Genomic DNA, 18,568 nt, shown 5'->3' with positions numbered 1-18,568 from the left:
GATAACAGGGATTATGCAGTTGAACTGTTGACCTGAGGTGCTTTGTGATTGTATCAATACAGAAAATGCTTTATCTTCTCTAAAAAAAATGGATCGTTCTTTGCTAACATCAACTCTGCATCTTCTTTTCTTGTGCTTGTATATTCTGAATGGGCTCTTTATTACAATGCACTTCTCTGCCAATTTGTTATTCAGAACCCATATACCTCTCTTGCATTTATCAACTTTGGCAAAATATAAACCAAGCTAAAGAGGACTCTTGGAAGAATCAACAGACATATGGCACCAAAGGAAGACATTCAGTGAATTGTATCTGTGCTGGCTCCTAATAATTATTCCAGTCATCCCATCACTTCTTCTAATCCCATTGCCTTGCAAGAGAAGACAGAATATTGCATATAACAAACAGAGTTGATAGAAAGGAACCTGTACAAGTAGTGTATTTAGATTTCCCTGCGACATTTGACAAGGTGCCACTTAAGAGGCTGGTTCAAAGATAGAGTTTACGGTATTGGGGATGTATGCTGGCATGGATTGAAGTCTGGTTATCACACAGAAGACAGATGGTCAGGGTAAATGCCTTTTTTCAGGCTGGAAGGATATAACTACTCGAGTACCTCAGAGATAAATTCTCAGTTACCTACTATTTATATTAATGGCCTGGAGGAGGAAGCAAAATATAAGATAATCAAGTTTGACGATGATATAAAAATAGGTGGAAGGACATGTTGCAATGAGGATATCGTGATTGCAATAGGATATAGATAGGTTGAGTGAGTGGGTGAAAACTTGGCAAATGGAATTTAATGTGGGAATGTGTGAAGTTATGCACTTCGTTAAGAGAAATCAAAAGGCAGATTATTATCTTAACTGAGAGATTTAACTGAGTAAAGTCCAGAGGCTTGCAGAGGGATCTGGACCAACTAGAAAAATGGGCCAGAAAATGGCAGATGGAATTTAATGCAGACACGTGCGAGATGTTGCATTTTGGAAGGACAATTCAAGGTAGGACATACACAGTAAATGGTAGGGCACTGAGGCGTGCGGAGGAACAAAGGGATCTGGGAGTTCAGATACATAATTCCCTGAAAGTGGCGTCACAGGTAGACAGGGTTGTAAAGAAGGCTTTTGGCATCCTGGCATTCATAAAGCAAAGTATTGAGTATAGGAGTTGGGATGTTATGGTGATGTTGTATAAGACATTGGTGAGGCCAAATTTGGAGTATTGTGTGCAGTTCTGGTCACCTAACTATAGGAAGGATATCAGTTGCCGGGTCTTCAGGAGTTGAGTTACAGGGAAGGATTGAACAGGTTAGGACTTTATTCCTTGGACCGTAGAAGAATGAGGGGAGATTTGATAGAGGTTTGCAAAATTATGAGAGGTATAGACAGAGTTAATGCGAGTAGGTTCTTTCCACTTAGATTAGGAGAGATAAGTACGAGAGGACATGGCTTTAGGGTGAAGGGGGAAAGGTTTAGGGGGAACATGAGGGGGAACTTCTTCACTCAGAGAGTGGTGGGAGTGTGAAACAAGCTACCATCTGAGGTGGTAGATGTGGGCTCACTCTTAAATTTTAAGAATAAATTGGATAGATACATGGATGGGCGAAGTCTGGAGGGTTATGGACTGGGTGCAGGTCAATGGAACTAGCGAAATAAAGTTTCGTCACGGACTAGAAGGGCTGAATGGCCTGTTTTCTGTGCTGTAGTGTTCTATGGTTCTAGGCCTGCGTATTCTTGTGCATGAATCACAAAAAGTTAGCAGGCTGGTCACAGTCATACAGCACGGAAACAGGCCCTTCAGCCCAGCTGGTCCGTGCCAACCAAGGTGCCCATCCAAGCTAGTCCCATTTGCCAGCGTTTGGCCCATAACCTTCTAACCTTTCCTATCCATGTACTTGTCCAATTGTCTTTGGTGCAACAAGTTGTTAAGAAGGCAAATGGCATATTGGCCTTTACTGGAAGGGATTGGAGTTTGGAAATAGAGAAGCAAAGAGAAGCAATTGCATAGGGTGTTGGTGAAGCCACCTTTGGAATATTGTGTACTGCTTTGGTCCCCTTATTTAAGAAATGATATAGCAGCTTTGGAGGCAGTCCAAAAAATATTCACCAAGCTAATTCCTAGGATGATAGATGGTAAGGATGGTAAGGACATGAAAATATAAATCTCTTTTTTTTGCTGTCAAGCTATTTTATGTCCTGTTGAGCTGTTGATTCTAGTAATAGTGGTTGTACGTTTCCAATGCCAGTTTTTGTAGATGGAGAATTAATAAGGTATTAAGTTGCTGAAGTTATAGAGTTATAGAGAAGTACAGCACAGAAACAGAATCCTTGGCCCAAAGATTCCGCACCAACCATCCTTAATTAATTCCCCCCACAGTTTCTACCACTCACCTACACACTGGGACAATTTACAGTGGCCATTAACCTACCAACCCATATGTCTTTGAGGTGTGGAGGGAAACTTGAGCACTCGGAGGAAACCCACGTGATCATAGGGAGAATGCGCAAACTCCAGACAGACAGCACAAGAGGTCAGGATTGAACCTGGGTCTCTGGTGGCATGAGGCTGTAGCTGTACCAGCTGCACCACTGTGTCACCCTAATGTTGCTGTGGAGTTTTACAGTACAATCTTTGTTTGACAAGAACATGAATTGGAGAAGCAGGCACATAGATCAGTGCCCTTGATATTATGGTGATTTAAATTATTAACAAAAGCCTTGAATCAAGCTCAGGCTAAAGACTTAATTGTGTCTGCTTGGTGGCCAGATGCTTTCCAACGAATACTACTGAGCATGCCATTCAAAGCACTGCAGTGGTGTTGCTGACTCACCCATTGATCCTTATAAATAGCACTGAGTTTGGCGACCCTGCTGTAGAATGGGAAAAACTGAACGCTGATCAGAAGAATCAAATGTGGAAAGTTTTTGTCATGGCAGAAAAATCACTATTGTCAAATGAGGGAAGAGAAGATTTGAACGGCAACCCATGACAAAACTATTCATGGGTTTCTGAATGAACTTCTCTCACACCCCTTCCTCCAACAATCCTCCTTTACACTGCCTGCACTCAATACTCCTTTCATAAGACCATAGAATAATTTGGAAGGGTCCAATTGATTTATCTGGATGCAACAATAAAGTGCAAGCGTTGTATTTCACCGAGCCCACAGTTTGTTCCAATGAAAACTGCTGACATTGAGTGCAATCTTTGTTCACTTTTTTATTATTATGCCTCAATAGATAACCAAAAAAAAGTTAACTTGAAATGATTGTTCAAACCAGACATGAGCAGAGGCCTATTGGCTTGAAGCAGAGTAAAGTCCAAATTATTATCCAGCATGGTCTACACAATATTTTATTTCTTCCTAAAGCAAAATAACTTAAAATCAAGTGAGAAATTGCTGAGAATATCTTAACAATTGTCTCATCATGCCCCACATTTGAACTTACATCCCTGCCTAGTACATGACATAACAATATGTTCTGAGGAAGTGCTCTAAGGCCAAAGGTTTTCTGAACCAAATATTAAAAGTGTAAGAGAGGACGTTGAAAGAGAAAAAGCAGGAAATTCTCTCAGCATTCTGGACAATGTTCAGCCCTCAACCAATTACATTGGTTATCCATTCGATTTGCTGTCTGTGGGACCTTACTGTGTACAAGGAGTAATTGATCGAATGCAAAGCAATTGGAGACGCATGTTGACGATGTGATGCGTGTAATGAACTGTTGGTTATATTTTTAATTAGATAAGATAAGGTATCTTTATTAGTCACACGTACATCGAAACACACAGTGAAATACATCTTTTGCATAGAGTGTTCTGGGGGCAGCCCGCAAGTGTCGCCACGCTTCTGGCGCCAACATAGCATGCCCACAACTTCCTAACCCGTAAATCTTTGGAATGTGAGAGGAAACTGGAGCACCCGCAGGAAACCCACGCAGACATGGGGAGAACGTACAAACTCCTTACACTCAGTGGTCGGAATTGAACCCGGGTCACTGGCGCTGTAATAGCGTTACACTAACCGCTACACTAACGTGCCTGCCCCTACACAACCATGCTGTCACTTTTCCATTCCTGAGCATCTCCTTGTCCAAATGAGTCCTGTGAAAAATTTAAAGTCCAGAAGTATAACTTATAGAGTCATTCAGTGTGGAAACAGGCCCTTCAGTCCACCAAATGCATGCTGACCATTATGCACACATGCTCATTAATCCTGCACTAAACACATTTTATTCTCCCCAACACTCTCATCAATTCCCCACAGACTCTACCATTCATTGAAATGCAACAGGTGATTGACAGTGGCAAATTAGCACATTGACCTGCACATCTTGAGGACGGGAGGAAGCCGGAGTTTCCAGTGGAAATCTGCACAATCACAGGGATAACGTGCAACCTCCACACAGACAGCAGAGATTAGGAATGAACCCAGTTTGCTCGAACCTTGAGGCAGCAGATCTACAAGCTGCATCACTGTGCTGCATCTCTCCCTTGGCCCTAAATTCTACTTCATTCCACTTCATTCAGCCTGGTTGTGAGATTGGAATTGGAATTGGTTTATTATTGTCACTTGTACCGAGAGACAGTAAAATACTTGTCTTGCATACCGTTCATACAGATCAATTCATTACACAGTGCATTGAGGTAATACAAGGTAAAACAATACAGAATGCAGAATAAAGTGTCACAGCGACAGAGAAAGTGCAGCGCAGGTAGACAATAAGGTGCAAGGTCATAACGAGGTAGATTGTGAAGTCAAGAGTCCATTTTATTGTACTAGGGAACTGTTCAATAGTCTTATAACAGTGGGATAGAAGTTGTCCTTGAGCCTGGTGGTATGTGCTTTCAGACTTTTGTGTCTTCTGCCCTATGGGAGAGGGGAGAAGGGGGAATATCTGGGGTGGGTGGGGTCTTTGATCATGCTGGCTGCTTTACTGGGGTAGCGAGAAGTGTAGACAGCCCATGGAGGGGAGGCTGGTTTTCATGATGTGCTGAGCTGTGTCCACAACTCTCTGCAGTTTCTTGCGGTTCCGGGCAGAGTAGTTGCCGTACCAAACCATGATACATCCAGATAGGATGCTTTCTATGGTGCATCGATAAAAATTGGTGAATGTCAAAGGGGACGTGCCAAATTTCTTTAGCCTCCTGCGGAAGTAGAGGCACTTGTATGCCTTCTTGGCTGTGACATCTACATGCATGGACCTGGACAGGCTATTGGTGATGTTCACTCCTCGGAACTTGAAGCTCTCAACCCTCTCGAGAGGTATACCTTGAAACCTTTCCTCTACAATCCTAGTCCCTTTCCTCTGTTCTCTAGTTGATCTCATCTTTTGCTTCTCAACACCTTTGAATTATGGACATTTGCTGCTTACCCAGGTTGACAGCACAACTGTCAGAGGATATTTTAATACATATTTGAGAATGGTCATTTGTAAATCCACAAACTGCAGTATGTTATAGAGTCATAGTCATACAGCACAGAAACAGGCCCTACAGCCACCATGTCTATGCCAACCATCAACTACCAATCCATACTAGCCCCATTCATAAATCCTTAGAGTTATACAGCATGGAAACAGGCCCTTTGGCCCAACTTGTCCATGCTGACCAAGATGCCCATCTTTACTAATCCCATTTGAATGGATTAGTCACTGAGCACAGAAATAGACCCTTCGTCCCACCATATTCATGCCAACCTTTTTGCCCATCTCATAGAGTCATGGAGTAATACAGCATGGAAACAGGCCCTTTGGCCCAACTCGTCTAGGCCAACCAAGTTACCCATCTAGTCTTATCCCCTTTACCCGCTGTAGAATTTCACCATTCAAACTGAAATCTCCAACTACAATATTTTTCTCTTTGGTGAATACAGATGAAAAATAATAATCTGGCTCCCTGCACAGATTATTATTTTGGTCCCTAACGGGTCTCACTCTTTCTCTGGTTACCCTCTTAACATCCCTTGGATTTTCCTTAATCTTATATACCAGTGATATTTTATGGCCTCTCTTTGCCCTCCTAATTTATTTTCAAGCATCCTCCTACATTCTCTGTACTCCTGAAGGCTCCCCCCCCCTCATTTTCAGTACTCAATACATACCATATTCTTCAAACGATTTATCAAACGTCTGATATCCCTTAACATCAGGATTCCCTGGGCCACTCATTATAGGAAAACGTTGGCCCTGACCTCTCTCTATTTCACTTTTAAAAAACTCACATATATTTTTATCTGGTAAATATTTCAGAGAAAATTCTTTTATGATTCTTGAACACAAATCCATGATTGAAGTTTGGATGTCTCCTTACAATGAATAATTAAATCAAACAAGAAGTGGTGAAAATTGTATTGATAAATATGACAGTTAATGAAAGCTTTAAAGATTAAAGAAATTTCACTACTAGGTCACAAAGGACCTTAGCATTGATGCAGGGAGATATTAAATCAAAGAACCAAGATTTAATTCTGCAAATCAAAGTTTTTGGTTTACGTTTTATGGCAGAACTTAAAAATACAAAGCAATTCAGATATCAATGAGGGAACAGATGTTGTTCCTCAATTCCATGCACTAAATGCTCCACATAGCAGCACATCGGCATTGTACTTCCAAAATTGGATTGCATTGATACCTTCTGCAACTTGTGATTCAGTTGTTGATTGTGGATGAGGAAGAAGGGTGTGTATGTAGGAGGATTAGTACAAACTTCCCCTTTTCATTGATAGTCTCAGTCCCACCACTGCCCATCGCCCCAGACATGGACCTTCTGATAATGGGCCATGAGATTGGAGCATGTTGATGCACCTCATGACCTTTGGTTGCTCATATTGCCTGCTTTATGTGCGATCTTCTTCTCCAAGAGAGGGAAATATGTCAGTGCAATCTATTTGTCTGCTGGGTGACTCCTATGGTTAAATGGTTACATGGGGTGTACACGTTATGAAATATGATGTGAGACTGTGCTCAGAGTGAGGTTCAAATGAAGCAGACACAGGTCAGTTATGTATCCTGATTGGTAAAAAATGAAGTGAAGTGAGTATGGTGAATTGATCACTCAGGCAAACTAATGTATTCATTAGTTGAAGATGTGCTCATTGATCTTTTCTACATGTGTCAGGTTATTAACCCCCCCCCCCCCCCACACTATATTCAGGTCCTTGGGCTTGGATACCTGGCATTGACCACAATAGCTTTCAGCCCCCACTGGCTTTTCACTGTCCCTAACATCTTAACAGCTTGACAGAGTAGATGATGTTTCCCCTGGATGGACCATGGGACACAGTCACAGAATAAAATGTTGACCATTCAGGACAGAAATGAGAAGACATTTTGTCACCCAGTGAACAGTGAATCTTTGGAATTCTCTCCCCAAAAGTGCTGTGGAGGCCTTTTCAATGATGACATTGAGAGTGTTGAGAGCTTCAAGCTCCTAGAAGTGTACATCATCAATAGCTTGTCCAGGTCCAACCACGTAGATGACACAGCCAAGAAAGCTCGCCAGCACCTCTACTTCCTCAGGAGGCTAAAGGAATTTGGCATGTCCCCTCTGACCTCACCAATTTTTATCAATGCACCATAGAAAGTATCCTTTCTGGACACATCGCAGATTGGAATGGCAACTGCTCTGCCCCCTTCCACAAGAAACTGTCAAGGCTCAAGGACAGCTTCTCTCCTGCATTGAATGGTCCCCTAGTATGTTAAGATGGACTCTTGACCTCACAACCTAGCTTGTTATAGACTTGCACCTTATTGTCTACCTGCACCGCACCTTCACTGTAACTGTCACACTTTATTCTGTATTCTGTTATTGATTTACCTTGTACTACCTCAATACACTGGTGTAATGAATTGATCTGTATGAACGGTATGCAAAACAACTTTTTTAACTCTACCTCTGTACATGTGGCAGTAATAAACCAATTTACCAATTTACATTCAAGATAGATGTTGACTGATCTTTAGATGGGAAATCAAGGGATATTAGCCAAGTCCAGGAAAGTAGCACTTAAGTAAAAGATCAGTTATGATCATATTGAATGATACATTGGGTGGTTGGTCAAGTCCTGCTTCTCCTTACTTTGTTGTTATGTCTAGGGGACCTCCTGTCCTTCTCCAGATATGGGACCTGGTGGAAGCTGGATCAGCAGAAGTACTTAAAGTGGAGGTGGATAAATAATTAAAAGATCAAGGAATAGAGAGTTTAGTAAAATGACACAGAAGAGGAGCTGAAACCAACATAGATCAGGCATGATCATATGAAATGTTGGGGCAGGCCCCTGCTCCTATTTTCTTGCATTCTTGTGTTCCAGACCGATGTCAGAAAACCTATATACTTACTTTCTGCTATCTTCTTCACCTCTTTTTAGGCAGTCCCTCAGGGTCAAGTATGATTTGCTTCCACTGCTATTCAGCCATATATTCCTTTTGCCTGATCTTCATTAATCTATATCCCACATCCATAGATCCCTCAAGGTTGCCGTACAGGTTGATAGGGTTGTTAAGAAGGCGTATGGTGTGTTGGCCTTCGTTAGTCGGGGTATTGAGTTCAAGATCCGTGAGGTAATGTTGCAGCTCTATAGAACTCTGGTTAGACCACACTTGGAGTATTGTGTTCAGTTCTGGTCACCTCATTACAGAAAGGATGTGGAAGCTTTAGAGAGGGTGCAGAGGAGATTTACCAGGATGCTGCCTGGATTGGAGAGCATGCCTTATGAGGATAGGTTGAGTGAGCTAGGGCTTTTCCCTTTGGAGCGAAGGAGGATGAGAGGTGACTTGATAGAGGTGTGCAAGATGATAAGAGGCATAGATCAAGTGGACAGTCAGAGACAATGGCTAACACAAGGGTGCATAATTTTAAGGTGATTGGAGGAAGGTATAGGGGGGATGTCGGAGGTAAGATCTTTACACAGAGAGTGGTGGGTAAGATAAGATATCTTTATTAGTCACATGTACATCGAACCACACAGTGAAATGCATCTTTTTGTGTAGAGTGTCCTGGGGGCAGCCCGCAAGTGTTGCCACGCTTCCGGCGCCAACATAGCATGCCCACAACTTCCTGACCTGTATGTTTTTTTTGGAATGTGGGAGGAAACCAGAGCACCCGGAAGAAACCTACGCAGACATGGGGAGAACGCACAAACTCCTTACAGACAGCGGCCAGAATTTAATGCACTGCTGGCAGAGGTTGTGGGGGCAGATACATTAGGGACATTTAAGAGAGTCTTAGATAGGCTCATGAATGATAAAAAAAATGGAGGGCTATGTGGAAGGGAAGGGTTAGATGGATCTTTGAGCAGGATAAAATGTCGGCACAATATCATGGGCTGAGGGCCTGTACTGCGCTGTAACGTTCTATGTTCTTTGTATCCCTTCATAGCCTCCTTATGTCTTCAAAATGTACACCCCTGTCTATCTTAGCATCATCAGCAAATTTTGCAACCAAGCCTTTGATGCCTTCATCTGAATTACTTAGTTACCAAAAGTTATAAAAAGTTGAGACACCAGCACCATGGCACACTACTCATAACATCTTGCCAAGCAGAAAAATATCCATTGCTGCCTACTCTCTGTTTCCTGTTAGTCAAGCATTCTTCTATCCACACCAAAATGTTACCTCTTACACCATAATTTTTAATTTTCTGCAATAACCTTTAATATATCACCTTAACAAATGCTTTCTGCAAATCTAAGTATTGAATGTCTATGGCTCCTCTCTTTCCATGGTACATATTGTTTCTTCAAAGAACAATAAACTGGTCAGACATGATTTCCCTTACATATAGCCATGCTGAGATTGCCTCATTAATTTGACTTTTACTGAGTGACCTTCTATTATGCCTTTACTAATAGCTTCTAATTTTTTACCTGTGACTAATGCTAAACTAACTGGCAACGCAAGAGACTGCAGATGCTGGGACCTGGATCAACGAACAATCTGCTGGAGGAACTCAGCAGGTCGAGCAGCATCTAGGGGGAGGGAAGGATTTGTCCATCCTGGTGCAGGGTTTAGACCTGAAACACCGACAATCCCCTTCCCACCCCCACCCTGCCACCCCACCACCACCACCCCACCCCCCCCCCCGCAGATGCTGCTTAACTGCTGTGTTCCTCCAGCAGATTGTTTGTTAAACTAACTGGCCTTTTTGCCTCTCTCCCTTTTAAACAAACAAATTAATTAGCTATTTGCCCATCTAATGGAACCGTCCCCAAATCGAGGGAATTTTGTAAAACTAAAAACAACACACAACACTCATCAGCCAGTTCTCGTAAAACTCCAAGATGAAGACAATGAGAACCCGAAGACTTGACTTCCCATAGCTCCAATTATTTGTCAGTTTCACTTCCCTGGTTATTGTAATTTTTTTGAGCTCTCCCTCTCTCCCAATTCCTGATTTTTCCCATTTCCAGCATGTTACTTGTATCTTCTATAATGAAGACTGACGCAACTTACCTATTTAGTTCAACTGTCATCTATTTCTACATCAGTAATTCCCCAAACTCATTTTCCATTAGAACACCTGCAATGTTAACACTCCCTTTTCAAAATATCTATAGATACTCTTCCTATCTTAAAAATCTTCCCTGCATCAATTCAGTGCAGCCCCGATAGTTTTGATGAGATTTCCATGCATTCCTCTAAGTAGTCCTAGTCTATTCAATCTCTTCTCATTCAGCAAACCCAGGAACTCTCGTTAGACTTCCTCTGTAACAATGACATCCTTTGATGCAACTGAGGGGATCTTATAAATTCTTAAAGAAAAAGTAAAACAGATTTGCTATTTAAAAGTAAGTTGGACCAGACAATGTGTCTTTTAGATCTTCTTCAACTTAACATAAAGTCTATTACCGTTTTTTTTGGTATCTGAGAAGCTTTACTTTTATGAATCTGAGTGGCATATCTCAGTTGAAGCTTTCACTTTATACTTGGGAACACAGTGGGCAAGTAGATGGGGAATTGATTTCTAGTTGTAGAAAGGAACTGGAAAAGATGGTACAGTTCAGAAAGAGTTACTAAGGTCTTAAGAAACAAATGTTTGTACTTACGTTGCCGTATCAGATGGGAAAGTATATTCCCAAGTTTCACTGTTGAAAACACTGAATTCTTTCTGAAACATGCAAGAATTTGTAAAAACTCCAACAAGGCCTTTGACAGCAAATTAGTGAGGGACAGAAGATAAAAGCCTAAACTGATATAATCGGTTCTGATTTGTTTAGATTTACATCAACATAATTAGAAATAATTATCAGTATTGGCTACATAGCCTCTGTGGGGGTGAAATGAATATTCAGTTTCAGAACAGCACAGTTTTAGCCTCAGTTTTGCCTGAGGGTTTTTTTCCTTCATGCAGTTTATTGAAAGGCCTTCATATGGAGCCATCTCAACACCTTTTGTTCCGAATAAAGTAAAACCTTGATCATCCTCAGCAAGTGGCAAGTTACAGTTTTGGGTGAAAGCAAAAGGCACAAATGCATTTCATTTTCAATTCCTTTTCTTGTTGCAACTATGCAAAAGGGCTTTTGCGCTGCACCATATCTTGAGGTCCAGACTCCTGCTAATTTTCTCAGTGCTGTCCGAACAAAAATGTCCCGACTGAAGGAAGAGGGAATTTTAGAACTGATGTCAGAGAATCATTTACTTGCTACAGCGCAGACAGAGGCTGTTTAGCCCATGAGACTGTGCTGGTACTCTGTAGTACCATCAGTCATCAAATTAGTCCCATCCTCCTGCACGTCCCCCATGTTTTCTGAGATGTGAGTTAAATTGATTTAAGATTGAAATCACAAAAAAGATAGTAAGGTGGGAATTGCAAGGTCGTGCCAGTGCATCCAGTTCAGAAGAGTCTTCAAATTATCCTTGTTTTCTTAGGTAGACCAGCTTTTAAAAGATTTTCTGTGTGGAAAAAATATTAGACTTAATGAGGAACCAATCCGTGTTCATAACTGAAGTTCTTGCAATGTTTCAGTGTACATTTTTGTCATTTTCATCAACATTTAAACCAGCAGTGGACACAAAGTCCATGGTTCTTTCACTGCAAGCTTTAGCAGTGCCCAAGATACTCTAATGAATTGGGATTACACTGCCCAGGACCAAGAACAGGTCCAGGGGGTCAGAGGAAGGAAGCCTGAATGAGGCCTAGAGGATTGTAGTAGGGGGTGAGGTTCAATTTATCCAAAGGATAATTGGTCTCTTGGGGACGAGAGCAGGAACATACTGGGGGACTTCGGTCATCAGAGGATCAGGCCTGATGGGGTGTGGCAGTTTGTGACAGGGGATCAGCTTAAAAGGTGAGGTTTGACCATTGGAGGTCATCAGGGGTTCAGGCCGTGGATATCATGGTGTTTGTCCAAGCGTGCAGTGGGATTGAGGCCTTGACTGTGCATGAAGGGTCTGACAGGGAGGGCCTGAAGGGAGGGCCTTCTTCAGTCCTGACCCGAAATGTTGACCGCCTGCTTTTCTCCACAGATGTTGCCTGGCCTGCTGAGTTCCTCCAGCATCATAGTGTTTTTCATCCAGATTCCAGTATCTGTAGTCCTTTGTTCCTCTAGGGCCCCTCTCACTGGCAGCCAAGTGAGGTCTTGGTGCTTGTTTATGAAATCTGGCATGTGTACAAGGAAGTTCATTGCACCCTGGTGTACTGTATATAACAATATGATGCTACACTCAGTCAGTCACATGCTGATTTGATGGCAGGAGCAGTGACTCTTTGTTCATCTCTGGAATTTAGCTCTGGTTCATATTTGGACCAAGGTTGTGGTGAGGTCTGGAGCCAAGTGGTCCTGGTGAAACACAAACTGGGCATCAGTGAGCAGGTGATTGGAGAATAACATAAACGACATCTTCTATTATCTTGCTGAGTGAATGTGCTATCATTAGCTGGATGGGATTTGTGCTGCTTATTATGAACAGGACATACCTGGGCAATTTTCCACATTGTCGAAGTAGATTCCATTTGGCTAGAGGTGCAGCTTGTTCTGGATTGCCAGTCTCCAGTGCTACAGCAGCGATGTTGTCTGGTCCCACAAGCTTTTCTGTATGTTGGGCTCTCAACCATTTCATGAAACACATGGAAGGAATCGAATTGGCTGAAGACTGGCTTCTATGTTGGCAGGATCTCAGACAGAGCTGAAATGGATCATCCAGTGAGGACTTCTGGCTGAACGTGGTTGTAAATGCTTCAGATTTGTCTTCACCTTATGATGGACCCAACCAATATTAAGAATAAAGAAGTTTTAGAGCAGCATCCTTCCATGAACTGATTAACTGTCTACCACCTTTCATGACAATGTAATTGGCAACTGGTAATTAGTTTGTTATTGTTACATGTACCGAGATACAGTGAAAAGCTTTGTTTGTGTGCCATCCAGACAGATAATTCGATACATAAGTACATCAAGGTAGTACAAAAAGGAAAAAAATGCAGAATATAGTGTTACAGTTACAGAGAAAATTCAGTACAGGTAGTCAAATAAAGTGCAAGGGCCATGACGAGGTAGATCTTTAGTATATAAGAGGTCTGTTCATGACTCTAACAACAGTGGGATAGAAACTGTCCTTGAGCCTGGTGGGACATGACCTCAAGCTTTTGTATCTTCTGACCAATGGGAAGGGGGAGAAGAGAGAATGACTTGGGGGTGGGGTGGGGAGGGGTCCTTGATTATGTTGGCTTCTTTCCCGAGGCATTGGGAAGTGTAGACAGAGTCAATGGATGGGGGGGGGGGGGGGGGCACGGGTGGGTGGTGGTGTTGGTTTGCATGATGAATTGGGCTGTGTTCACAACTCTCTGCAATTTCTTGCGATCTTGGGCAGAGCAGTTGTTGTACCAAGCTGTGATGCAATTGGATAAGATGCTTTCAATGTATGCAAGACTCCAGCACTTTGATCTGATCCATTAGTTCTGAGATCACTTAGCCCTGTGTGTTGCATGCTGCTTTTGCTCTTTAGTATGCATGTAGTCCTGTGTTGAAGTGTCAGGTTGGCACCTCATTTACAAGTGCACCTCCCAGAACCTCACGCTGAATTGGTGTTGATTCCCTGGCTTGATTGAAATAGTAGAGTGAGGGATACGTCAGGCAAGGAAGTTATGCATTGTGGTGGTCTCCACGTCACCTCATGGATGTTCAGTTTCAAGCTTCCAGATGTGTTCTGAGCACAACTGTCTTGCCTCAAAACCTAATGGAGGGTGCCTTCAATCTGAAGGTGGGACTAATCTCCACGAGGTGTGTGTGGTGGTCATTCCTCGCAATGCAGTCATGGACATGAGCAATCTGGGACAGGTAAATTGGTGAGCACAAGGTCAAGTAGGTTTATCCCTTATGTTAGTTCATTTAATTCCAATTTTCTGCCAACTCAGTCAGTGGTGGTTCTACTAAGCCACTCAGTGCAGAGGTGGTACTACCAAGTCACTCTTGGTGATAGACATTGAAGCTCCCCACCCAGAATACATCTTGTGGCCTTGCTATTTGAAGGATTGCTGTAGATGGTGATCAGGAGGAGGTTTCATTGCCCATGTTTCATATTATATCACGAGACTTAATGGAGTCCAGAGTCAATGTTGAGGACTGCCAGCTGCACACCGTTGTATAGTCTCTTCTGGTAGGCCTGTATTGCTGGTGGAACAGGGTGTGTGGAAGCATCATGATAGCATGATTCAGTGAATACAACTATGCCAGACTGTTGCTTGTCTAATCTCTGAAATGACGACCTGTATGTGCAATTCTTGACAGCTCTCTCAATTTTTACACCAGTCCCCAGATTTTGTGAAGAGGACTTTGCAAAGTCAACTGGGTTAGGAGCAATGTTACAGTGTCTGAACTCAGTGCCTACAGGGTGGTCTTGCGGCTTCACTTAATGATGCATTTGCAATGTCTTCTGTAAGTGGTGCTAACAATGGAAGTCAACAAATAGTAATGGTTGTCAACAAGACTGATCACTTAAAATGCCCAGACTGTGAACACGTCACTCCTGAAATTCCTCTTCTAGTTTAACTGTTCCAGTTACTACTACTGCTGCAAAGTAGGTAAATGATAAGACATATTCATCTAAGAAGATGTCCAATGCACAATGCACTAGCCCTAGTGTTTTTTTTAAAATAATTGATCCCTGGGGGATAACAGGCCAATGAGATTGGCTACCCATTGTACAAGTCAGATGATATTTTGGGACCCGTATCTAAGGAAGGATGTGCTGGCCCTGGAGATGGTCCAGAGGAGGTTCACAAGAATGATGCTTGGAATGAAAGGCTTTAACATATCAGGAGGTTTGATGGCTCTGGGCCTGTACTCGATGGAGTTCAGAGGATGGGGGGGAGGTTCTCATTGAAACCCACCAGGTACTGAGAGGCCTAGACAGAGTGGACATGGAGAGGATGTTTCCATTAGTAGGAGAGTCTAGGATCTGAGGGCACAGCCTCAGAATAAAGGGGCGTCCCTTTAGAACTGAGATGAAGAGGGATTTCTTCTGCCAGAGGGTGGTGAATCTGTGGAATTCATTGCCACAGAAGGCTCTGGAGACCAAGCCATTAGGTGCATTTAAGGCAGAGATTGATAGGTTCTTCATTGACAAGGGGGTTAATGGTTACAGGGAGAAGGCGGAAGAATGGGGTTGAAAAAAGTCAGCCATGATTGAATGACGGAGCAGACTCAATGGGCTGAATGGCCTAATTCTGCTCCTATATCTTATGGTCTATATTTGTCAGCACTAGAAAGGGCAGGTGATTAACCTTCCAGTTTATTGCACAGGTTGTGGGGAGTTGTCAAATGTAGCTCCCAATATTTACACAATTTTCCACTTCAATACAGATTTCTAGCTTTTATAACTTTTCCCTTTTATCCTAATTAAAATTGCAGTGTGGTGGCTGCTTCTGCCTTAATTTTTGTTTTATGTTGTGAATCAAACGAAAGAAGATCTGGCAACAAACGATTTTGAAAAAGCACACTTTGCACAGAAATACCACGCATTCTCTGAGGAGAAATAAAACTATTTCATGCTTGAAGAATCTGTCAGCTCATGAAAAGTTCCCTTAGGACCAAACACATTGCCATAGAGGCAAGAGCTTGACTCTCATGATGCATTGTATAGATTGAATTTAAGACGATGTTTGCGTTGGCTTTGATGACTGTAAAGCAAACATTTCACCAAATGCTGTTGTACTAAAATCCAGTAAGCTTTTAAAGTGGCAGTCTGAATTCTTCTAGCTCACGTTATCAGTGGCTTACTGAGTAAGTAAGTATACATTGAAAATTTAAAAAATGCAGTTGCTGGAAATCAAAAATAAAAACAGAAAAGGCTAAAAATACTCCACCCTGCCCCTTCCCTACCTGGCTCTATCTGCCCTCCACCCCTCCTCAGACCACTAATTGCCCACTGGCCCCTGTCTCACCATTCACCCTCTCCTCCTTATACTGGCCATTTTGCCTCTGCACTCTGTCCTGATACAACCTGAAACATCAACCATTTTTTCACCTCCGTGGATGCTATTGACTCGTCACATTCCTCCAGCAGTTTGTTGTTTGCTGCAGGTTCCAGCGTCTTCAGTCTCTCGTGTCTCCTGTGATACAAAGTTGATATTTTTACAATTCCTTTCCATGCAAAATGCTGTCCGTGCAGAACTGGAACTCGGTGCAATTATTGCAGTCTTTGTGTCTACCGTGTTCCTTTCTTAAAATCTCAAAATTACATGTCCTTTGTGAACACTCTCACTAATTATAACATTCAATTTTTTTTGTCTGTTCCAGAGTTTCTACGAAGGACAGTCTGCCGCATGGGATTCTGCCAAGAAAGATGAAAACAGGATGAAAAACAGATATGGGAATATCATTGCTTGTGAGTACTACTCCTTCTGGAAAGTGATCCCCACTCCTGATAAAGGTTACAGTACATCATAAAAGCAGCAACACAGCTGTGACTTTGCTGACTGATCTTAGTTTGAGTTACTCCTCAGAGCATACAAAGTTTTAAGCTTTTTGATTATTCATCTCATGTCTCTTGTATTGGTGCTAACTATAAATGCCTGAGGCCATTTGCAGCCCAGTGTCTGTTATCTTTGGTAGATCTCTTGCTTCATTTGCCTGTGGCCGCACACTTGTCTTTATCCAGCTGTGAGATGCCAACTCATCAGTCTCAAAGCACTTCTCCTCTGTAGAGAAAAAGAAGCAGAGTGGTGTTATCGTAAGCCTGAGTTGTCAGAGCTTCAATATAGCAAGTGGAAGGGTCAATTAAAAGAGAAAACTATTGTTTCTGTTGATTACACTAACCCTGCCAACCTCCCTTCTCTCAAATATCAACTCCTCCCCCCCCGTCCCCACGCCCATTTTTGCCTTTGAAGCACTGCTTTGTCAATACTCTTCTGTTGACAACTTACAGGAGTCCATCCATCCTGTTTCACCTCGTCAACTTCCACTGGATGACGCAGCTGCAAAGTCTGGGTTGTGGACCTTAATTTGTTTTACCCTACACAGGATACAGAATGAAAAGGACAGTTCCCATCCCTCTATCTGGTCATTAGTCTTAAACCCTAATTCCACCCTTATCCCACTACAAGACTCTTACCAATGCCTCTGTTATAATAGTGCAATAGCGTAGTGGTAAAGTTATTGGACGAATAGTCAAAGCTTAGACCATTGACCCAGAGATGTGAGTTATTACCAATATCCTTGCATATACTATAGACTACTAGTACTTATGAGAGAACTTGAAAAGGACCAGCAAGGAAGGGAAGGGATTCATCGAAGCTGATGCAAATCATGTAGAATTAATGAAGTTTATTTTCAATCACATGTATTGAACATTCTTTGAAGAAAAAAGGGGAGAAGGACATTGTGGCTAATAGTTGCACGTGCAGTCAGGCTGACAAATGATGCTTAGAATCTGCAGGGAAAAGTGAGGAGGAGGTACTCTATATATGTCAAAGAACCCAATACTGTAGGGAAGTGTAGTATCCTCTCTCTCTCTCTCTCTCTCTCTCTCTGTCTCTCTCTCCCTCCCTCCCTCCCTCTCTCTCTCTCTCACACACACACACCCCTACTAGTAACTCAGTCAAACAAGAGGCTGAAAAATGTGTGCAAAAGTCACAAATAATGAGCCAGTTCACAAAGATCCACAGTGATTACAAGTCAATTTATAGAATGGCAGAGGGGAAGGCCATTCCACCCATCCAAAACCTACTGATGTTATTCCACACTTCAGTTTCCTCTTTTTCCTGAGTAAAATCTATCAGTGTATTCCTTTATTCCCTCTTATCTCCTATGCCTGTCCAGCCTCTCCTTATTTACTTCAGTTAATCCTAGTGGTAAGGAGTTCCACATTTTCGCCGCTCAATTGACTAAATGAGATATGGTGCTTATGTAAGGTTGGCTTCTTTCCCCACCATGATTTGTTGAGGTTTAGCAATTAGCCGCACAGCCACATTCACAGTCTTACAAGCAATGTGAATGAACTTTTACATAAAAGATAACTATGCCGCTTAAAAGACCAAATAATTTTATTGAAATTGAAAAGGTGCAGAAAAGAATTTGTTATTATGCTGCATTTGGGGAAATTCAAGGCTTGTTTCCACATGATGAT

The 18,568-nt window shown here is 42.3% G+C and overlaps 1 protein-coding gene across 7 annotated transcripts in view; it reads left to right on the top strand.

The window, feature by feature from the left end:
* The window catches only part of LOC127574151 (receptor-type tyrosine-protein phosphatase mu-like), a 746,263-nt gene that overhangs the window by 666,721 nt on the left and 60,974 nt on the right, over positions 1-18,568 (top strand). For all 7 annotated transcript variants that reach the window (XM_052022906.1, XM_052022912.1, XM_052022911.1 and 4 more), the window contains one exon: positions 16,741-16,828. In XM_052022906.1, the coding sequence (XP_051878866.1) occupies positions 16,741-16,828 (88 nt within the window). The remainder of the gene's footprint in view (positions 1-16,740; positions 16,829-18,568) is intronic.

The sequence above is a fragment of the Pristis pectinata genome, chromosome 9 (assembly GCF_009764475.1).
Source record: "Pristis pectinata isolate sPriPec2 chromosome 9, sPriPec2.1.pri, whole genome shotgun sequence".
Classification (NCBI taxonomy): domain Eukaryota; kingdom Metazoa; phylum Chordata; class Chondrichthyes; order Rhinopristiformes; family Pristidae; genus Pristis; species Pristis pectinata.
The sequence above is the reverse complement of the archived record's forward strand: the minus strand, read 5'-3'. Positions and strand labels throughout refer to the sequence as shown.